Source organism: Bidens hawaiensis, unplaced genomic scaffold (assembly GCF_021521415.1).
Source record: "Bidens hawaiensis isolate Kalapana, Puna unplaced genomic scaffold, B.hawaiensis_p1.1 tig00000055_1, whole genome shotgun sequence".
NCBI classification, from domain to species: Eukaryota; Viridiplantae; Streptophyta; class Magnoliopsida; order Asterales; family Asteraceae; genus Bidens; species Bidens hawaiensis.
The window spans coordinates 1,965,682-1,981,088 of record NW_027491016.1 but is presented as its reverse complement, the minus strand read 5'-3'; the positions used below and the strand labels follow the sequence as shown (position 1 = coordinate 1,981,088).

The 15,407-nt window shown below is 34.4% G+C and overlaps 2 protein-coding genes and 1 pseudogene across 3 annotated transcripts; 2 read left to right on the top strand and 1 right to left on the bottom strand.

The window, feature by feature from the left end:
• Window positions 1-546: 546 nt before the first annotated feature.
• LOC143634267 (pentatricopeptide repeat-containing protein At1g62260, mitochondrial-like) lies at window positions 547-2,524 on the top strand (annotated as a pseudogene).
• A 4,087-nt stretch (window positions 2,525-6,611) lies between these two features.
• On the top strand, window positions 6,612-8,855 carry LOC143634172 (low-specificity L-threonine aldolase 1-like). The gene is made up of 9 exons (XM_077102358.1): window positions 6,612-7,056; window positions 7,518-7,629; window positions 7,703-7,753; window positions 7,834-7,905; window positions 7,985-8,117; window positions 8,213-8,271; window positions 8,361-8,461; window positions 8,544-8,610; window positions 8,679-8,855. The coding sequence occupies exons 1-9, from the start codon at window positions 6,614-6,616 to the stop codon at window positions 8,718-8,720; spliced, it is 1,080 nt and encodes a 359-aa protein (XP_076958473.1). The 5' UTR covers window positions 6,612-6,613; the 3' UTR covers window positions 8,721-8,855.
• A 1,944-nt stretch (window positions 8,856-10,799) lies between these two features.
• LOC143550813 (histidine--tRNA ligase, cytoplasmic-like) lies at window positions 10,800-14,363 on the bottom strand. Of its 2 annotated transcripts, none has more exons than XM_077041463.1 (8): window positions 14,320-14,363; window positions 12,779-14,088; window positions 12,528-12,707; window positions 12,197-12,451; window positions 11,919-12,053; window positions 11,567-11,848; window positions 11,354-11,494; window positions 10,800-11,265 (listed from the first exon to the last, which is right to left on the bottom strand). In XM_077041463.1, exons 2-8 carry the CDS (start codon window positions 14,084-14,086, stop codon window positions 10,969-10,971), a joined length of 2,598 nt encoding a protein of 865 aa, XP_076897578.1. In that variant the 5' UTR covers window positions 14,087-14,088; window positions 14,320-14,363; the 3' UTR covers window positions 10,800-10,968. The 2 variants fall into 2 exon arrangements, with proteins under 2 accessions (XP_076897578.1, XP_076897542.1); XM_077041427.1 differs by having other exon boundaries at window positions 12,779-14,093; window positions 14,320-14,359.
• Between the last annotated feature and the right edge of the window lie 1,044 nt (window positions 14,364-15,407).

Sequence of the window (15,407 nt, the reverse complement as noted above, 5' to 3'; positions counted from 1 at the left end):
TATTGATTGTCATGTTAAAAACGGGGCCGACTATAAAAATGTTAATGATATTCATGTTAATAATGAGATCGATCACCAAAGATGGCAAAATGAGTGGATATATTCGAGAGCAACACGCTAAAAGATAATAATGGTAATTTATATGATAGTTTGAAATGATAATACATTATTTTGTCATATTATGAAAAGTAATACATATAAGATCATAAATAAGAGCATGTTTGGGAATAAGGTTGAAAAATACTTATTGACTTTTTTAAAAACCATTTTAAAAAGTCAGGATTTTAGACTTTTAAAAAACTATTTTTTAATTTTTTCAGAAAACTAGAATAAAAATAATTTTTGTAATTGCCAAACACATTTTAACTTAATAATTTTTTAAAAACATCAATAAATCAAAAGGTATTTTTCAAAATCAATCCCTTAAAAAAATTATTGATAATGAATATTCATTTAATTGACATGACTGGGTTAGATCACACCACACTGAATGACCATCAAGTTGGACCTTTTATTGATCATGAATAGTCATTCAGTTTCCAAGTCATGATCCAATTGAGCAGATTAATGTGCACTTTTCGCACAATTCTACCACCCCACCTGCACACTTACACCAGACCTTATTCAAAAGTTAACCCCCAAATTACCTCTAACATCCGCACACTGAACAACAAAATCACACACTTGATCCGAAACAGTAAACTGGATGACGCAAGGATGCTGTTTGACAACTCCAAACACAATAACCTGGAACTCAATTTTAAGTGGGTATGTAAGACGAAAAGATTTAGCAAAGGCACGCCAACTGTTCGATGAAATGCCTGAAAGAGATACCGTGTCTTGGAACACTATGATTTCGGGGTATGTCGGTTGCGGGTGTACACAAGAAGGAAAATTCTTGTTTGAGTCAATGCCGTGCCGAGATTTTGTTTCCTGGAACACGGTTATTAGCGGGTACGCGAAGAATGGACAGACGGATGAGGCTTTGAGGTTATTTGATCAGGCGCCGGTTAAGAATGTTGTTACTTGGAATGCGATGGTTACCGGGTTTTTACAGAATGGTGATTTAGGGAAAGCGGTTTGGTTTTTTAAGAAAATGCCGGAGCGTGATGCTGCGTCTGTTAGTGCGCTTGTGTCCGGTCTTATTCACAACGGAGAGTTGGATAAAGCCGGAGAGATTCTGCTTGAAACTGAATTTGAGAATGATGATAGAGTAGATATGGTTCATGGTTATAATACTTTGATTGCTGGGTACGGTCAAAGAGGAAGGGTTGAAGATGCTAGACGTCTTTTTGATCAAATACCGTATCTGCAAGATCGTAACAGACCCGTGAGGTTTAAAAGAAACGTGGTGTCGTGGAATTCTATGATCATGTGCTATGTGAAAGCGAAAGATGTTTTATCTGCCAGAGTTTTATTTGATGAGATGATGGAACGGGACACGTGTACATGGAATACAATGATAAATGGTTACATTGAAGTGTCTGACATGGAAGAAGCTTCTAAGTTGTTTAATAAGATGCAAAACCCGGATGTATATACATGGAATTCAATGATTTCAGGTTATGCCCAGATGGGTAAAGTGAAAAAAGCTCGAGAATTTTTTGAGAAAATGCCTGAAAGAAACCGGGTTTCTTGGAATTCCGTGATTGCTGCTTGTGAGAAAAATAAGCAGTATAAAACAGCAAGAGTTATTCATCAAGATGCAGTTAGAAAGAGAGAAACCAGATAGACACACTTTGTCTTCAGTTCTGAGTGCTTGTAGTGAAATTGTTAATATTAAACTCGGTATACAAATACATCAACAGGTCATAAAGATTGTTGATCCGGATGTACCATTAAATAACTCACTTATTACCATGTATGCGCGGTGTGGAGCTATAACAGAGGCTAGGGCTATCTTTGAGGAGATGAAATCTCGTAAAGATGTTATTTCATGGAATGCTATGATCGGTGGATATGCATCTCATGGATATGCAAATAAGGCCTTGGAACTTTTTGGTGTGATGAAGGAGAAATTAATCAAGCCAACGCATATGACATTTATATCTGTTTTAAACGCGTGTGCAAACACAGGCTTAGCGGACGAAGGGCGCGTATGCATTTTAAATCTATGGTTAATGATTATGGTATTGAGCCTAGGGTTGAACATTATGCCATACTTGTGGATATAATGGGTCGGGCTGGACAACTTGATGAGGCTATGGATGTGATTAAAGGGATGCCAATAGAACCCGATAAGGCAGTGTGGGGTGCGTTATTGGGTGCTTGTAAAGTGCATAATAATATTAAGTTAGCTCGGGTTGCAGCCGAAGCATTAATACGTCTTGAGCCTGAAAGCTCGACTGCGTATGTGTTGCTGCATAATATTTATGTTGATATTGGACAATGGGATGATGCAACAGAAGTGAGAAGTTTAATGAAGAAGCAAAATATTAAAAAGGCAGCAGGGTATAGTCTGGTGGATTCTAGTTCCAGTTGATGTTGACACCTTTAATTATGTTTGTTGTTGCAACATCTTATTGAGGTACTGTAATGATTCAACTATATGCTACTAATAATTTGTAGATCTGTTTCCAAAATCTTGAGATCATCATTCGCCAAGATTAATACCGTATTCGCTTTACAAGATTGATCAGATTGAAATGAAAATCTTTTGGCTCATAAATCCTGTTTCTCTATTTACTTTATGCATTAGTGTTGGGTATGGGAGGGAAAAGGGTGTGAGAACATTGTAACGTGAGTAGCATTGGTGAGATAGGATGGATCATGTGACTATGGGTTGGGTCGGAGACATAAGGGGGTGGCGGGTAGAATTAATGGATTCTGGTGGCCTGTTTAGTTTTTCCAGTTGTTACCTGGTGGTTTATCTCTTTCTATCCTTTCCTTTGGTCTTTACTCTTTAGGATGATTGGCTTGCCACCGAAGTTAATATGGTTTAATGCAGATACAAGGCTGACCAATCACTGCATACTGATGCGGCATCAGTGATGCCCTATGATTAGGCCTGGCAAAGGGGTCAGGTCGGTTTGGGTCATGGGAACGGGTTGGGGCCAGAATGAGTTCGAGCCAGAATGGGTTCTAAGCAAATTAGTTTGGGTCAAAACGGGTTCTAAGCAAAATAAATTCGGGTCAATCCGGGTCGTTCTTAAAAAAGTATCAATTTGGTTGGGTTGGTTTGCCAAACGGAATCGGGTTAAAGTGAGTTGCTTCACAAATAAAAATGATTCTGTTTAGCAAAATGATTCAACCCATTTTCTGGAAATTGGGTCACAATTGCCACCCATACCTATGAGCCAGCTACAGCAGCCGTGTTTGTATAAAATCTAAATATTTAACAATGATATTTCTTTTCATTGTTCAATCTATTTAGATTATTTGCTTGACATCATTGGCAGTTCCATTCGAAAAGAATAACTCTGATGTGAACTTGCTGCTGTTATGAAACCTGCTGCCGAGTGTTCTCCTGTAAACCAGGATATTACTCATGACAGTATGCACGGTTTGTATTATGGGGATGCCGGTTTGGTGGATATTGCTATGGGATGTGATTGGACGATGCAGTGAGGTTAGTTCAACTTATGATTTATAGTCTTATATGACTATAAAAAAATATTATTTAATTTATGTTAAAATAGGTCATTTTGGGTTGAAAATTTATCAAAAGCATTTCAGGGTTCCTTTGATCTGTTTATTTGTTATTGCAGACTGTTTAGCCAAGATGATTATGCTACACGAAATCAATCTAGTAGAGGTGGCTTGGCCAAGGTGGTCTTGGAGCCAAAGGACGGTGGTGTCATGCGTTAAAGAGAGTGACCACAATGTAGGTTTATTTATGAACACGTATTGAAGGAGTGAGAAACCATTATTTATTTTCCAATGTACAAAGCTTCATACATAACGTATTTGCACCACCTACCCCCACAATCGTAATATAATATACATAAATAAAATGGTAAATAATAAACAAGTCTTCAAAATAAAATTTGAAACAAGCCGACCTTCACTTTAGGCGAATTTTACTTGACTAGTTTACAACCTACATCATGAGTCATGATAAATATAAATAATGGATTCTGTTTTTACAGTATTTTTTTTTTTTCAAAAAAGAAAAAAAGCTTCAAAAGAAACAGCTCAAAGGGATTTTGTTGCTCATAATTGTAATCGATAAAGTGGAATCTATAAATTCATGAAATAGCAAAAGTGAAATCTAAAAATAAGCAGTTTGGTCTTTGATGCATTTCTTTCTTCTTTTTTTTTTTTTCAAATATGAGTCAAAAATAATTTCCAAACAGTTCTTTAATCTCAAATATTTATGATATATTTAGCAAATCTACTAGTTTAGCTTAATATGGGTCTTGTTGTATAACTTTTTAAATAACGTTTTTAATTGACCATGCAATGTTGATTACAACTATTCATATAAAATAACAGTAGTCTAATAGTCTCCCTCGGGGCTAAAAGGCGCTTCTTACAACATCCATATATTCATGCTTGTTAAAACATTGCAACTTTGAATTTTAAAAGCATTGCAACTTTGAATTTGTTAAAACATTACAATATATATCTTATACCTATATATTAAAGCAACACAATTTTTCCGCATATCATTCAATTAGACCTTTCACATAGACTCCAAGTGTATAAGTTTCAATTTTTACAATTTTTCCTTCATTAATGATAAAATGAAAAATATGTTGTTGGTGAGAATTAACTCAGTACCTTTACTTTTAAAATATTTATGGCTTACCAACTCAACTAGGTTTAATTGATGTTAGTCTTCTCTTTTCTTAATTGATATAAATTCACAACCTTCCATTTTATTACGTTTAAAATGCAAATACAAATTATTCTTACTAATGTATGTATTTTAATAAATTATATCTTATGAATCCATAAGATATGTTAATATGTATATTATTAAGCTTAACTTTTTAACAACTCACACGGGCTCTATCCTAGTATTAGATGAACGTGTAAATCAAATTGCTATTAATACTCCAACTTTGAATTTGTATCTTTACTTAAAATATTAATGTGGATAAAATTGAAGCCTAGACTTTCGAATTTTAATAGAAGCAACTACCCTAAAGATTTATATCAAGGAGAAGATATGATCATCACCCATTTGTTGATCATATCCCAAGTTAGGTCCAAGTGATGAGCTTTGGTGATTCATCCATAGGTGGAAGTTGGCCCACGCATCTTCTCACTTTTATGCATTTTATTTCTTTATATACTTTTTAAAATTTAAATCATGGCATTGAATAAAACAGTAAAATATACAATTTTAGTAAATAGTAACAATCAAGTTTTAAAATTTGTCTTTAAGGTTAGTATTTCATTACGTTTAATTTACATCTTTTACTAATCAGCTCATTTTCTATAAATGATGTACTAAAATAGTATATATTTATTCACTTTTATTTCTATATAATTCACATAAACTAAATTTTGAAAAGACCGTTATACCCTCTGTTCAATTTATATATATACAGTTTACAAGTTTTTTATGCATCATGAGTTTTGTAGATTGTGTATTAGGTTTTTTTTTCAATTTTTTCTTTTTTTACTTTTTATCCTAAAGCTTTCATATTTTATCTTTAGTCCCTACACATTTCACATTTTACAAGTTTGTCACAAAGCATGCTTCATTTCTAACCCAAACACTTTTCTACTTTCAACTTGGTTCTCCAACACTTTTCATCTTTTACAAAATTTGCATTTAGCGTTTTAGTCTAAATTTTGTAAGTTAACACGCTGTAACACGCGTTGTTCAACGTTCTTATGTATATCTTTCCCGTTCAACTTTTCAGTCATAAGGCGACTTAATTATTCTCTTTTATGTTTCGGTCTATTTTTCGCGTGTTAACACGCCACAATAGACGGTTGTGATTGAACGTTTTTATGTCTACTTTTGTTCGGTTTAACAATCCCACCACAAAGCACAAGTCCAACTCTCCCATCAACACAAGGGTTCGATAAATGTTTCAAGGTTACTTTTTTTAATGGTTTTACGTCCCCATCACAACGCGATGAGAAGTTACTTTTGTTTGAATTTTCTAACCATTTCACCACCAACATTAACCATATATATTAAGTCTATAGGTATGATCTTACACATAAGAACTATTAATATAAATCAGTAACACCATATAATAGTTTGGAAACCATGTGTGCCCTTTACATAAATATATTCCTTACGTGTGAAATGACTTAAATACCCCTAAGCTCAAACGTTAGGGATTGAAACGGCAAAAGATTTCTTTTTCGGCTAAAACGATTAAATAAATCAAACCACACGGACCAAAATAGTACTTACCTTAAATATAATAAAAAGTTCCACAAAAAGGTGCTAACTGCAGCTCTGCATGCACTGGGTGTACACATATATAAATATATAAACATGTATCCATTTAATTTGTGAGCCATCTATTGACCTTTATATTTTCTAGTATCTGACGTAATTCTACTTAAACCATATTTTGGATTCTATCTTATGTAAGTTTATTATTCTCTTTGATTCAGTTTGATATATTTTGTCATGTTTTCTAGTAAATTTATTTACCATGCATCCCAAATAATTAAATTTTTTGTAGATTCATTTTCTACCATGGTGACAAGAACAATAGATCTCCGGTCCGATACCGTAACGAAACCAACCGAAACAATGAGGCTCGCGATGGCGAAAGCGGACGTGGACGACGACGTTTTAATCTACGACCCGACTGCTCGACAACTAGAGACCGAAATGGCCCGGATCACAGGCAAGGAGGCTGCACTATTTGTTCCTTCTGGGACCATGGGCAACTTAATAAGTGTTCTTGTTCATTGTGAAATTAGAGGCAGTGAAGTGATCCTTGGAGATCATTCTCATATTCATATATATGAGAATGGTGGGATTTCGACGATAGGCGGTGTTCATCCTCGGCCGATAAGGAATAATGATGATGGGAGTATGGATGTTGAGTTGATTGAGGCTGCGATTCGGAACCCGGATTTTGAGATTTGTTATCCGAAAACTAGACTTATTTGTCTCGAGAATTCGCATGCTAAGTATGAGTTTTGAGTTTGTTTTGTTGATGCTTATGGTTTAGGGGTGCGAATGGTTCGGGTTGGGCTGAAACCGAACCAGAAACTGATATTCGGTTTTTCAGTTTGAAAGCCGTTTGGTTTCCGGTTTTATTATTTGAGATTTAAACTTTGGATAGAAAAAAAATTTGACCCCAAATAATGAATTTGGGCCTAAATCATTTTGTTAATTAATAACTAATCGGTTATTATACATTTGGGCCAAAATATATGTGTTTACATGTTATTAAATTCTTATAAATTACTTAAAATAAGAAATGATTATCTATAAATTCGGTTTGGTTCTTTTAGGTTTTTTCATGGAAAATACCAAAACATAAAATCAGACCATCGGTTTTTGTTTTGGTTCGGTTTATGCAGTTTCATGAACACCCCTAGTTCACATGTTTGATGAAATGTATGACTGAAATTAGTTAATGGTGCAGCACGGGTGGTCGATGTCTTTCAGTAGAGTACACGGACCGGGTTGGGGAGCTTGCTAAAAAGCATGGATTAAAGCTTCATATTGATGGTGCTCGTATCTTTAATGCGGCTGCTGTGAGTTTTTCACATGTTACACTCATCTGCTTTGAGTCTTAAATAAAACTCATCTTTAATCCATTTATTTCAGGCTCTCAAAGTGCCTGTTGATCGGCTTGTACAGGCTGCTGATTCGGTTTCGGTAGGGTTTATACGCCTTTTTTAAAAGAGGTTCAAAGATCATACAGAGAGAATATAGATTTACTTGTTAATTGTATGCAGGTATGCTTGTCGAAAGGGCTCGGTGCACCAGTAGGAAGTGTTATTGTTGGGACAAAAGCCTTCATTGCCAGGGTATCTTAAAACATTAGTTTTTAACTTGTTTAATTATCATTTCTTTTTAAGTTAAAAATATCAAATTTTGTTTCTATAGGCAAGGATTTTGAGGAAAACCTTAGGTGGCGGAATGAGACAGGTTGGCATCTTATGTGCTGCTGCTCTTGTTGCCTTACAAGAAAATGTTCAAAAGCTTGAGATTGATCACAAAAATGCCAAGACTTTAGCTGGTAAAGAATAAAAATTTACAATTTCTTTTCATGGTATCATGTTTCGTGTCGGGTTACATCTTAACATTGGTGATTATGAATCTTGTTTTTTGCAGAAGGGCTAAACAAAATCAAGGGTCTGCGTGTGGATATAGCTTCAGTGGAGACAAATATTGTAAGCAGTCAACTTGCTAATATAGTCATATGAATATATGATAAGTGTAACTTCATGATTATATTTTAACAATATTGGATCTTGGTCAGGTTTATTTTGAAATATTAAAAGGATCGCATATTACCGCGCTGAAGTTGGGTAAAATCATGGAGGAACATGGTATACTTTTGATGCCAGATAGCTCATCCAGGTGTGTTTCATTCTGTTAATCTTGTTATTTGTTACAGTTGTTAAGTTTAATGTAAATAAAGTTGAAAGAAAATATGGTGCAGGGTTAGGATTGTGATTCATCATCAAGTATCTGCAAGTGATGTGCAGTACACATTGCCTTGCATAAAGGTACAATATGTCACTAAATAAGCTATTTTTTTAAGTTTTTTATGTTGACTGGTTGACCTTTGTTGCAGCAAGCTATGACTAGAGTGACTGATGAAAATGATGGCAGTTGAGCCGAGGCAAATCTTAACCGCTGAAGATCATTTACACTTCCAGTTGTAAATGTGATTTGATCATTTGAATTTGTGTTGAAATTAGTTTTCCGTTGACATTTGTTTTTAAAACCGTGTTGTCTATTGTTTTAACTTTAATACCATTATTGGTTATTTGGTTATATATACCGTTGAAGCTCAGACCGACTAAAATATAACTCGTCAATAGAGATTACCAAATATACATATACTGGTGCCAAGGGGTAATTGCATACTGATTGTGTATAAAAAAAAGTTAAAAAATGGGTCATATAAGGTTTGATTGTGTATTTGTATTAAAAAAACGTTAAAATAAGGGTTATCTAAAGTTTAATATTACACATTGAAACCTTGTATGCCATGATAACTACAATTAAATACCAACTTTACGGTAGATTTTTATATAAAAACTTTTAAAATATGGTATAAACCCAACCTAAACTTATAATGTCTTCTGAACTTTAAAATTTCATATTTATCCATTTTACCCTCTTATCTTTACCTATTAATTATATTTTTCTTTAAATATAAGATTTATTACTCATTGCATTAAAACCAAGTTACTTTTAACCTCCTCACTTTCTATCTTTTTATAACATTAAAAGTTTAAAACTGATAACATGCAATTAAATACCAATTTCTTATTGAATCAAAATCTAACCATACTGTTAAAGTAAGATGATTTTTTTCACATGGCACCATTATAGAGTGTCCACATTGGATTCCACATAAGCAATTCTCTTAAATACATTTTCCTCTTAATTAACATTCATTAAAATGTATAACAATTCATTAAATGCATAAAATCTTCTATCTATTATTTTTCATTTAATTACAATTATAAAATTATATTAAGCTATTCATATAAGTTTAGAAAGACTAATATTTAACCTTTTACAATTCAATATAAAATTCTTCATTATTTTTATTTTATATTCATTTAAATCAATTACAAAAGTTTGACTATATAAATCAATACAATAGTTAAAATCTTGAAAAATTATTAAATGATGAAAATCAGAACAAATCTTTTATTTTTTTATATATACATGTAATTCAATTTTAATACTTTAAGTTATAATTTGATTTAAATGAATATAAAATAAAAGTCATAAATAAAAATTATTATATGAAATAACTGAATTTACGTATTACATATAATAATTTTTATTTTTATTATAATTTCCACCCGTGTAGAACACGGGATCTAACCTAGTTAAACACCAATTTCAAATAGCATGCAATTTCTTTAATGGAGCATTCATTGTTAGCACTCAGTATCAAAATAGAATCAAAATGTCTTTACACATGTGTCAAAATTTATGAGGTTTTCCCTATAATCAAAATACATTTTATAGACAATTCATTGTTAACATTCAATTAATGCTAAGATTGATTGAAAGCTAACTTAATACAAGAACCAAAATCTCCAAATCTATGAACTTGATATAAGCTAAATTTGGTTAATGAAATCATATATTTGATATGGGTAAATGGTCTTGAATCAAATACTCATTTAAAGTGAACATGTAACATTTTAAGTATAAGTTGGGTGTATATAACATCTTCACAATACAAGTAGAGGAAACAAGTTGTAAAGAGAGAGATCCTGGAGTTGATAATAAATTTATAAAGATATAAACAGTTCAATATTCATCAACTTTCACATGGTTTGTTTTTTTAGGTAGGGTATGAAAAATAGGTAAAGTTTTCTAGATTGCGATAAAAGAGATGAATCACAGCTTTGACGAAAATAGAAGTTAAAGCTTGATGCAATTTTTTGGTTCTATTTTTATAGTTTACGCAGAAGACGATGAAACATTAACTTCCTACCATCATCAAATACTTGTGCTGTGAGCTATGGTGCTAGTTGTGCATGTTCTTGATTTGTTTTATCTTACCAAGCTAAATATTTAACAGATTGGTCACAAAGTTGAACGTAGAAAACTAGTCCCTTGCAGCATTCGCATTTAGCGTATGTGTTCATGAAAATAAAATTTTGAGTAACACAACTCAACTTAACCCTTCAAACCAAAACACGCTATAAGTTTGTAAACGGTACCGAAATCAGAATGTCACTATCTTACTCAATCATATCTTTAAATTATAATCCTTTCCTTTCAAAGCAAGTGCAACATGTGCCTAAATACATGGTTCAATAGAAAAAAAGTTGGCCATTCAGCAAATATATAAAAACAACCAATATAAAACAGTGTCCTTAATGGCTTACCTAGTTGTTCATAAGTCTGATAAGCTCATCAACAAAACTGCTTGTAGGAACCTCTTTCTCAACATTAGCCTCCTTATTTTTTAGCTTCACAATTCCTTCTCTAATTTCTTTGTCACCTACAATCACCATCCATGGGATCCCAAACTCTGTGGCTCGGTCAAAGTGCTTATTCAACCTTTTATTCACCATGAACTCTGCTTTCAGCCTTGCATCCCAGCACATGCTCACCAGTTTAGCTGCTAACGATAAATTATCCCCCAATATGCTAACTAAAACTTGTGTCTCACTGGCTCGAACCTATAAAACCACACAAACATGTTTTTAAAACAACATCCGACACAATAAACAGATTAATTAATGATTGACCTGTGTTTTTTTGTTATACCTGATTCCCTTCTTTTTGGTTTTCTTCCATTATTGCAAATACACGTTCTATTCCCAGACTAACACCAATTGCAGCGACGTGTTTTTTACAAAACATTTCGATAAGATTGTCATAACGTCCACCCGCAGCAATTGAACCAACCTGAGAAGCAATAAACATTATAATAAAGTCAAAAATAAAGATTGAGAACTCGTTAAATAAAGTCAAAAATACCTGTGTAGACCCTTTGAAAACAGCTTCATATATGACACCAGTGTAATAATCAAGGCCTCTTGCTAAACTCAAATCAAGAACCACTTTGTCCACACATCTTGCATTGTCCAAAGCTTGGAATAACTTATCTAAATCATTCAATCCTTGATTTGACAAATTGTTTGCCACAAATTCACTTCCTTCTTTTTTAAGTTCAGATAATAGTTCCAAAGGGTGGCCTCTTTTTGTCACATATTTACCAATTTTCTCCACTGTTTCAGCATTTAATCCCTTCTCTACAATCTAATAACAAAAAGAATGTTGTACCATTTATTCATATAGGATACTATGCTTGCAGACTTAGTTTACCTACCAATTCGTTTTTAATTTGCTCAAATGATTGCTTGTCTAGTTTGTCTATACTAGAACAAACGGTTTGAAATTTGTGGGCTGGCACGCCACATATTTCCAGCATTCCATCCAGTAGCTTTCGATGGTTCAACTTTATCTGCAGGCAAAAGTAGAATACTTAATTGGTAAAAACAATTGAAAAAACAAAGCATAACATGTAAGCATCAAGATAGAATAAAATATCGTTTTACAAGAATCTTAAGTGTTGAATTGCACATGCGTAGTCTACGGAAAACTTACCTCGTATTTACCGATGTTTAACTCATCCAGTAACTCAGTCAAAATTTTAACCACCTCAAAGTCTGCCCCGCTACTGTCATCACCAGCAATGTCAAAATCACATTGATAAAACTCACGGTATCTTCCTTTAGATGGGTTGTCCCTTCTATACACTTTTGCAATCTGGTACCGTCTGAATGACGTGATACCATTCATAGCAACATATCTAGCAAACGGGACCGTTAAATCATACCGCAAGGAACAAAGCTCCCCACCCTAAAAAGAAAATATCACAATAAGCAAGCATAGTACAGCAACATATGTTAAAAACACTTATTTACAGATAAGTCACCTGGTCCGCCAGATCATAAATCAACTTTGAATCTTCCCCGTATTTTCCTGTTAAAGTTTCTCTCAATTCAAACACAGGGGTGTCCAGTGCCATAGCACCGTGCCTCTTAAAAACATTAGCAATGATTGAGAAAGCTTTTTCCCTTATAGCCATTTGTTCTTTCGCAAAATCACGAGTCCCCTGTAATACCATAAAGATACATTAAAATACAAATTATTTACATTTATACAATAAAACAACCAAAATGTTACCTTGGGAATCTTGGGAAGCCGTCTGCTTTCATTACTTTCAACAGCATCTTTAACTTTCTGCACTAAAGTTTCAAATCCGGAAGATTTCATGTCCAACAACAAAAGAAAACCCTGTGCAACTTTCTGTGTGAAAGATGAACTATCATTTACAATACTTGCTGCAAAGAACTGCATCAACAAAGTTGTGCCTTTTCCCATAACCTTCTTTTTCTTGTCCTTTTTCTTCTCGGGTACCACGCTTCCTCCATTAGTATTATTCTGCAGCTGTATCAACTCACCACCCTCAAGTGAGATGAAAGAAACCGTTGCTTCCCAAGAAAAGATCTTTCTCACAGCCTCAAATAAGCTATAAACTTCATGCAAAGCCCGTATGTAGTCTTTCTCCGTCTTGAATTTTTGAAAAGATGCAGTGGATGAATTCAAATTATCAGTATCCGGACATCCAGCACTGAATTCATCAACCAGATTAGGAAATTTGTCTTTTGTTAAACCTTCAACAACATGTTTTGCTCTGAGCCAACTGCTCTCACCAAGATCTTGAAGAGCAGAAGCAAAAGACGACAAAAGCGTGGTCAAGTTTTTGCCTGCAGCTCGCCGTACTAAAGGAGCAGAATTCAGCTCCACCCGAGTTAACGAGTGGACTGACTTGCATAACGACCTCAACCGACCGTGAACTTCAGGAATATCAAACACCTCGTCAAACCGCAAATCACTTTTCATTTTCGATCCATTAAGCAATACCTTGAAATCACTAGCAACCGCAGCTCTATCTTTATCAGAAAAACCATCACCGGAGTCCGCAAACAAATTAAACGTTGAAGTATCCGCTTTCAAAGCCTCACAAGACAACGCCGCAACCGCATCAGCAACAGTACTCAACGCCGTGGCAGTATAATCTAACAAAGCGGTTATCGCGTAAAGAACAGTATCCGGCCAGCATTGTCTTATCAACTCAGCATCCTCATTCCGGTCAAAGTCAAGGTCAATCGTTAAAGTTCCCGTTCCCGATTCACTATTTACAACATCCAATAACTGAGACGCAGTCATGGCCAATGACGGTCCACCGAGCAATAGCTTGTACAATAGCAAAACAATGGAAGCCCTAGCTTCCTCAGGAGTTAGAAACTCAGGTACTGATAACTGAACCCTAATTGGAGACGACTTCGCGTCCAGTTTTCGACCCGAAAGAGCGGAAAGATCGAGTTTGAGAACCAGAGGAGGCGAAGCTGTGGCGAGTTCGAATAGCGAAGACGAAGATAATGAGAAGCCTTTTCCACCTAGGGTTAGTACCCTTCTTTCACCCGCCATTTCTGCACTGTGTCAATTGGAATATAGAATTGAAATTGGTGACATTGATACCGTTAGTTTTAGGAATTGATAACTTGGAGATTGTGAATTGGTGTGTAGACTTATTATTATTATTATTATTATTATTATTATTATTATTATTATTATTATTATTATTATTATTATTATTATTATTATTATTAGATGATAATTAGTTTGGGATATTGTATTAGAAACCCTATAAATGAAATTACCTGTAAAGATGTTATTTTGTCAGTAGAGAAGCAGGTGGACAAGTGGAGACGGCGGCGGCGGTGGTAGTCAATCGGAGACGGCGGCGGCGGCGGTGCTGGTAGCTGTACGTTACGGTGGAGAAAAGATGAAAGGAGTGGGGGTTTGTAGGGTTTCTGTATTGTTTTTATTGTGGAAAGTAATATATGAAAGATTCTAAATGTTAGTTTGTTATGTAACCTTTTTATAAAGGGATATTGTTTTTTTTAAATCTAGTCGTCTCTTTTTATCGCTGTTCCCAATTAACGAATTGGCTGCTGATTGTTGTAATTTTTAGCGTATTTGTTTCCAACGGTCCACGACTAATAGAATCCTAACACCGTTAGTTTCAGGTCGTCGAAAACCCGTTTTTGTTGGAAAAGTCACATTTTCTTTTTCCAGAAAACACCACCACCACCACTAATTGACTCACCACCGACCAACCACCACCACTTGAGCACCACCAACCGATTCCGACGATGGTTCTAGGGTTCCATTTACTTCAATAATTGGGGATTTTACTATTAAAAAGGTTCCTAAATGTTCGAGACAAAGTTACAAAGATATTTGGGACAAAAATGTTGAGTTTTCCGGAAAAAAAATGTCAATTTTCCGGTCAAAAACATTTTTCCGGCGATCTGCAACTAGCGGCGTTAGGGTTCTGTTAATCGCGAACCGTTGGAAACAAATACGTTAAAAGTTGGGACCGTCAGCCAATTCGTTAGTTGGGACCGACAGCTACCAAAAGGCGATAGTTAGGATTAATAAAAACCAATATATCTTTTATACATAAAAATTTAACAAGATTATATGTGAAAGATTCAAATAGCGTCTAAACAAATGACCTTGATAGTATTTACGTTACGTTAGATCCTAAATTTTTCTTAAAAATCTTACTTTTTTTCGTATTAATAACCCTTTAAACATTATTAAAGATATAATAATGGGTTCACCACCCCTTGCTTGCTCCTAGTACGCAAAAAACAAACCCAACTATACAAACTTTACTCCCACAACAATAAAGTGAGTTCATCCTTGACTCCTTGTCCGTCTCTCTTGCCAGCTCATCCAA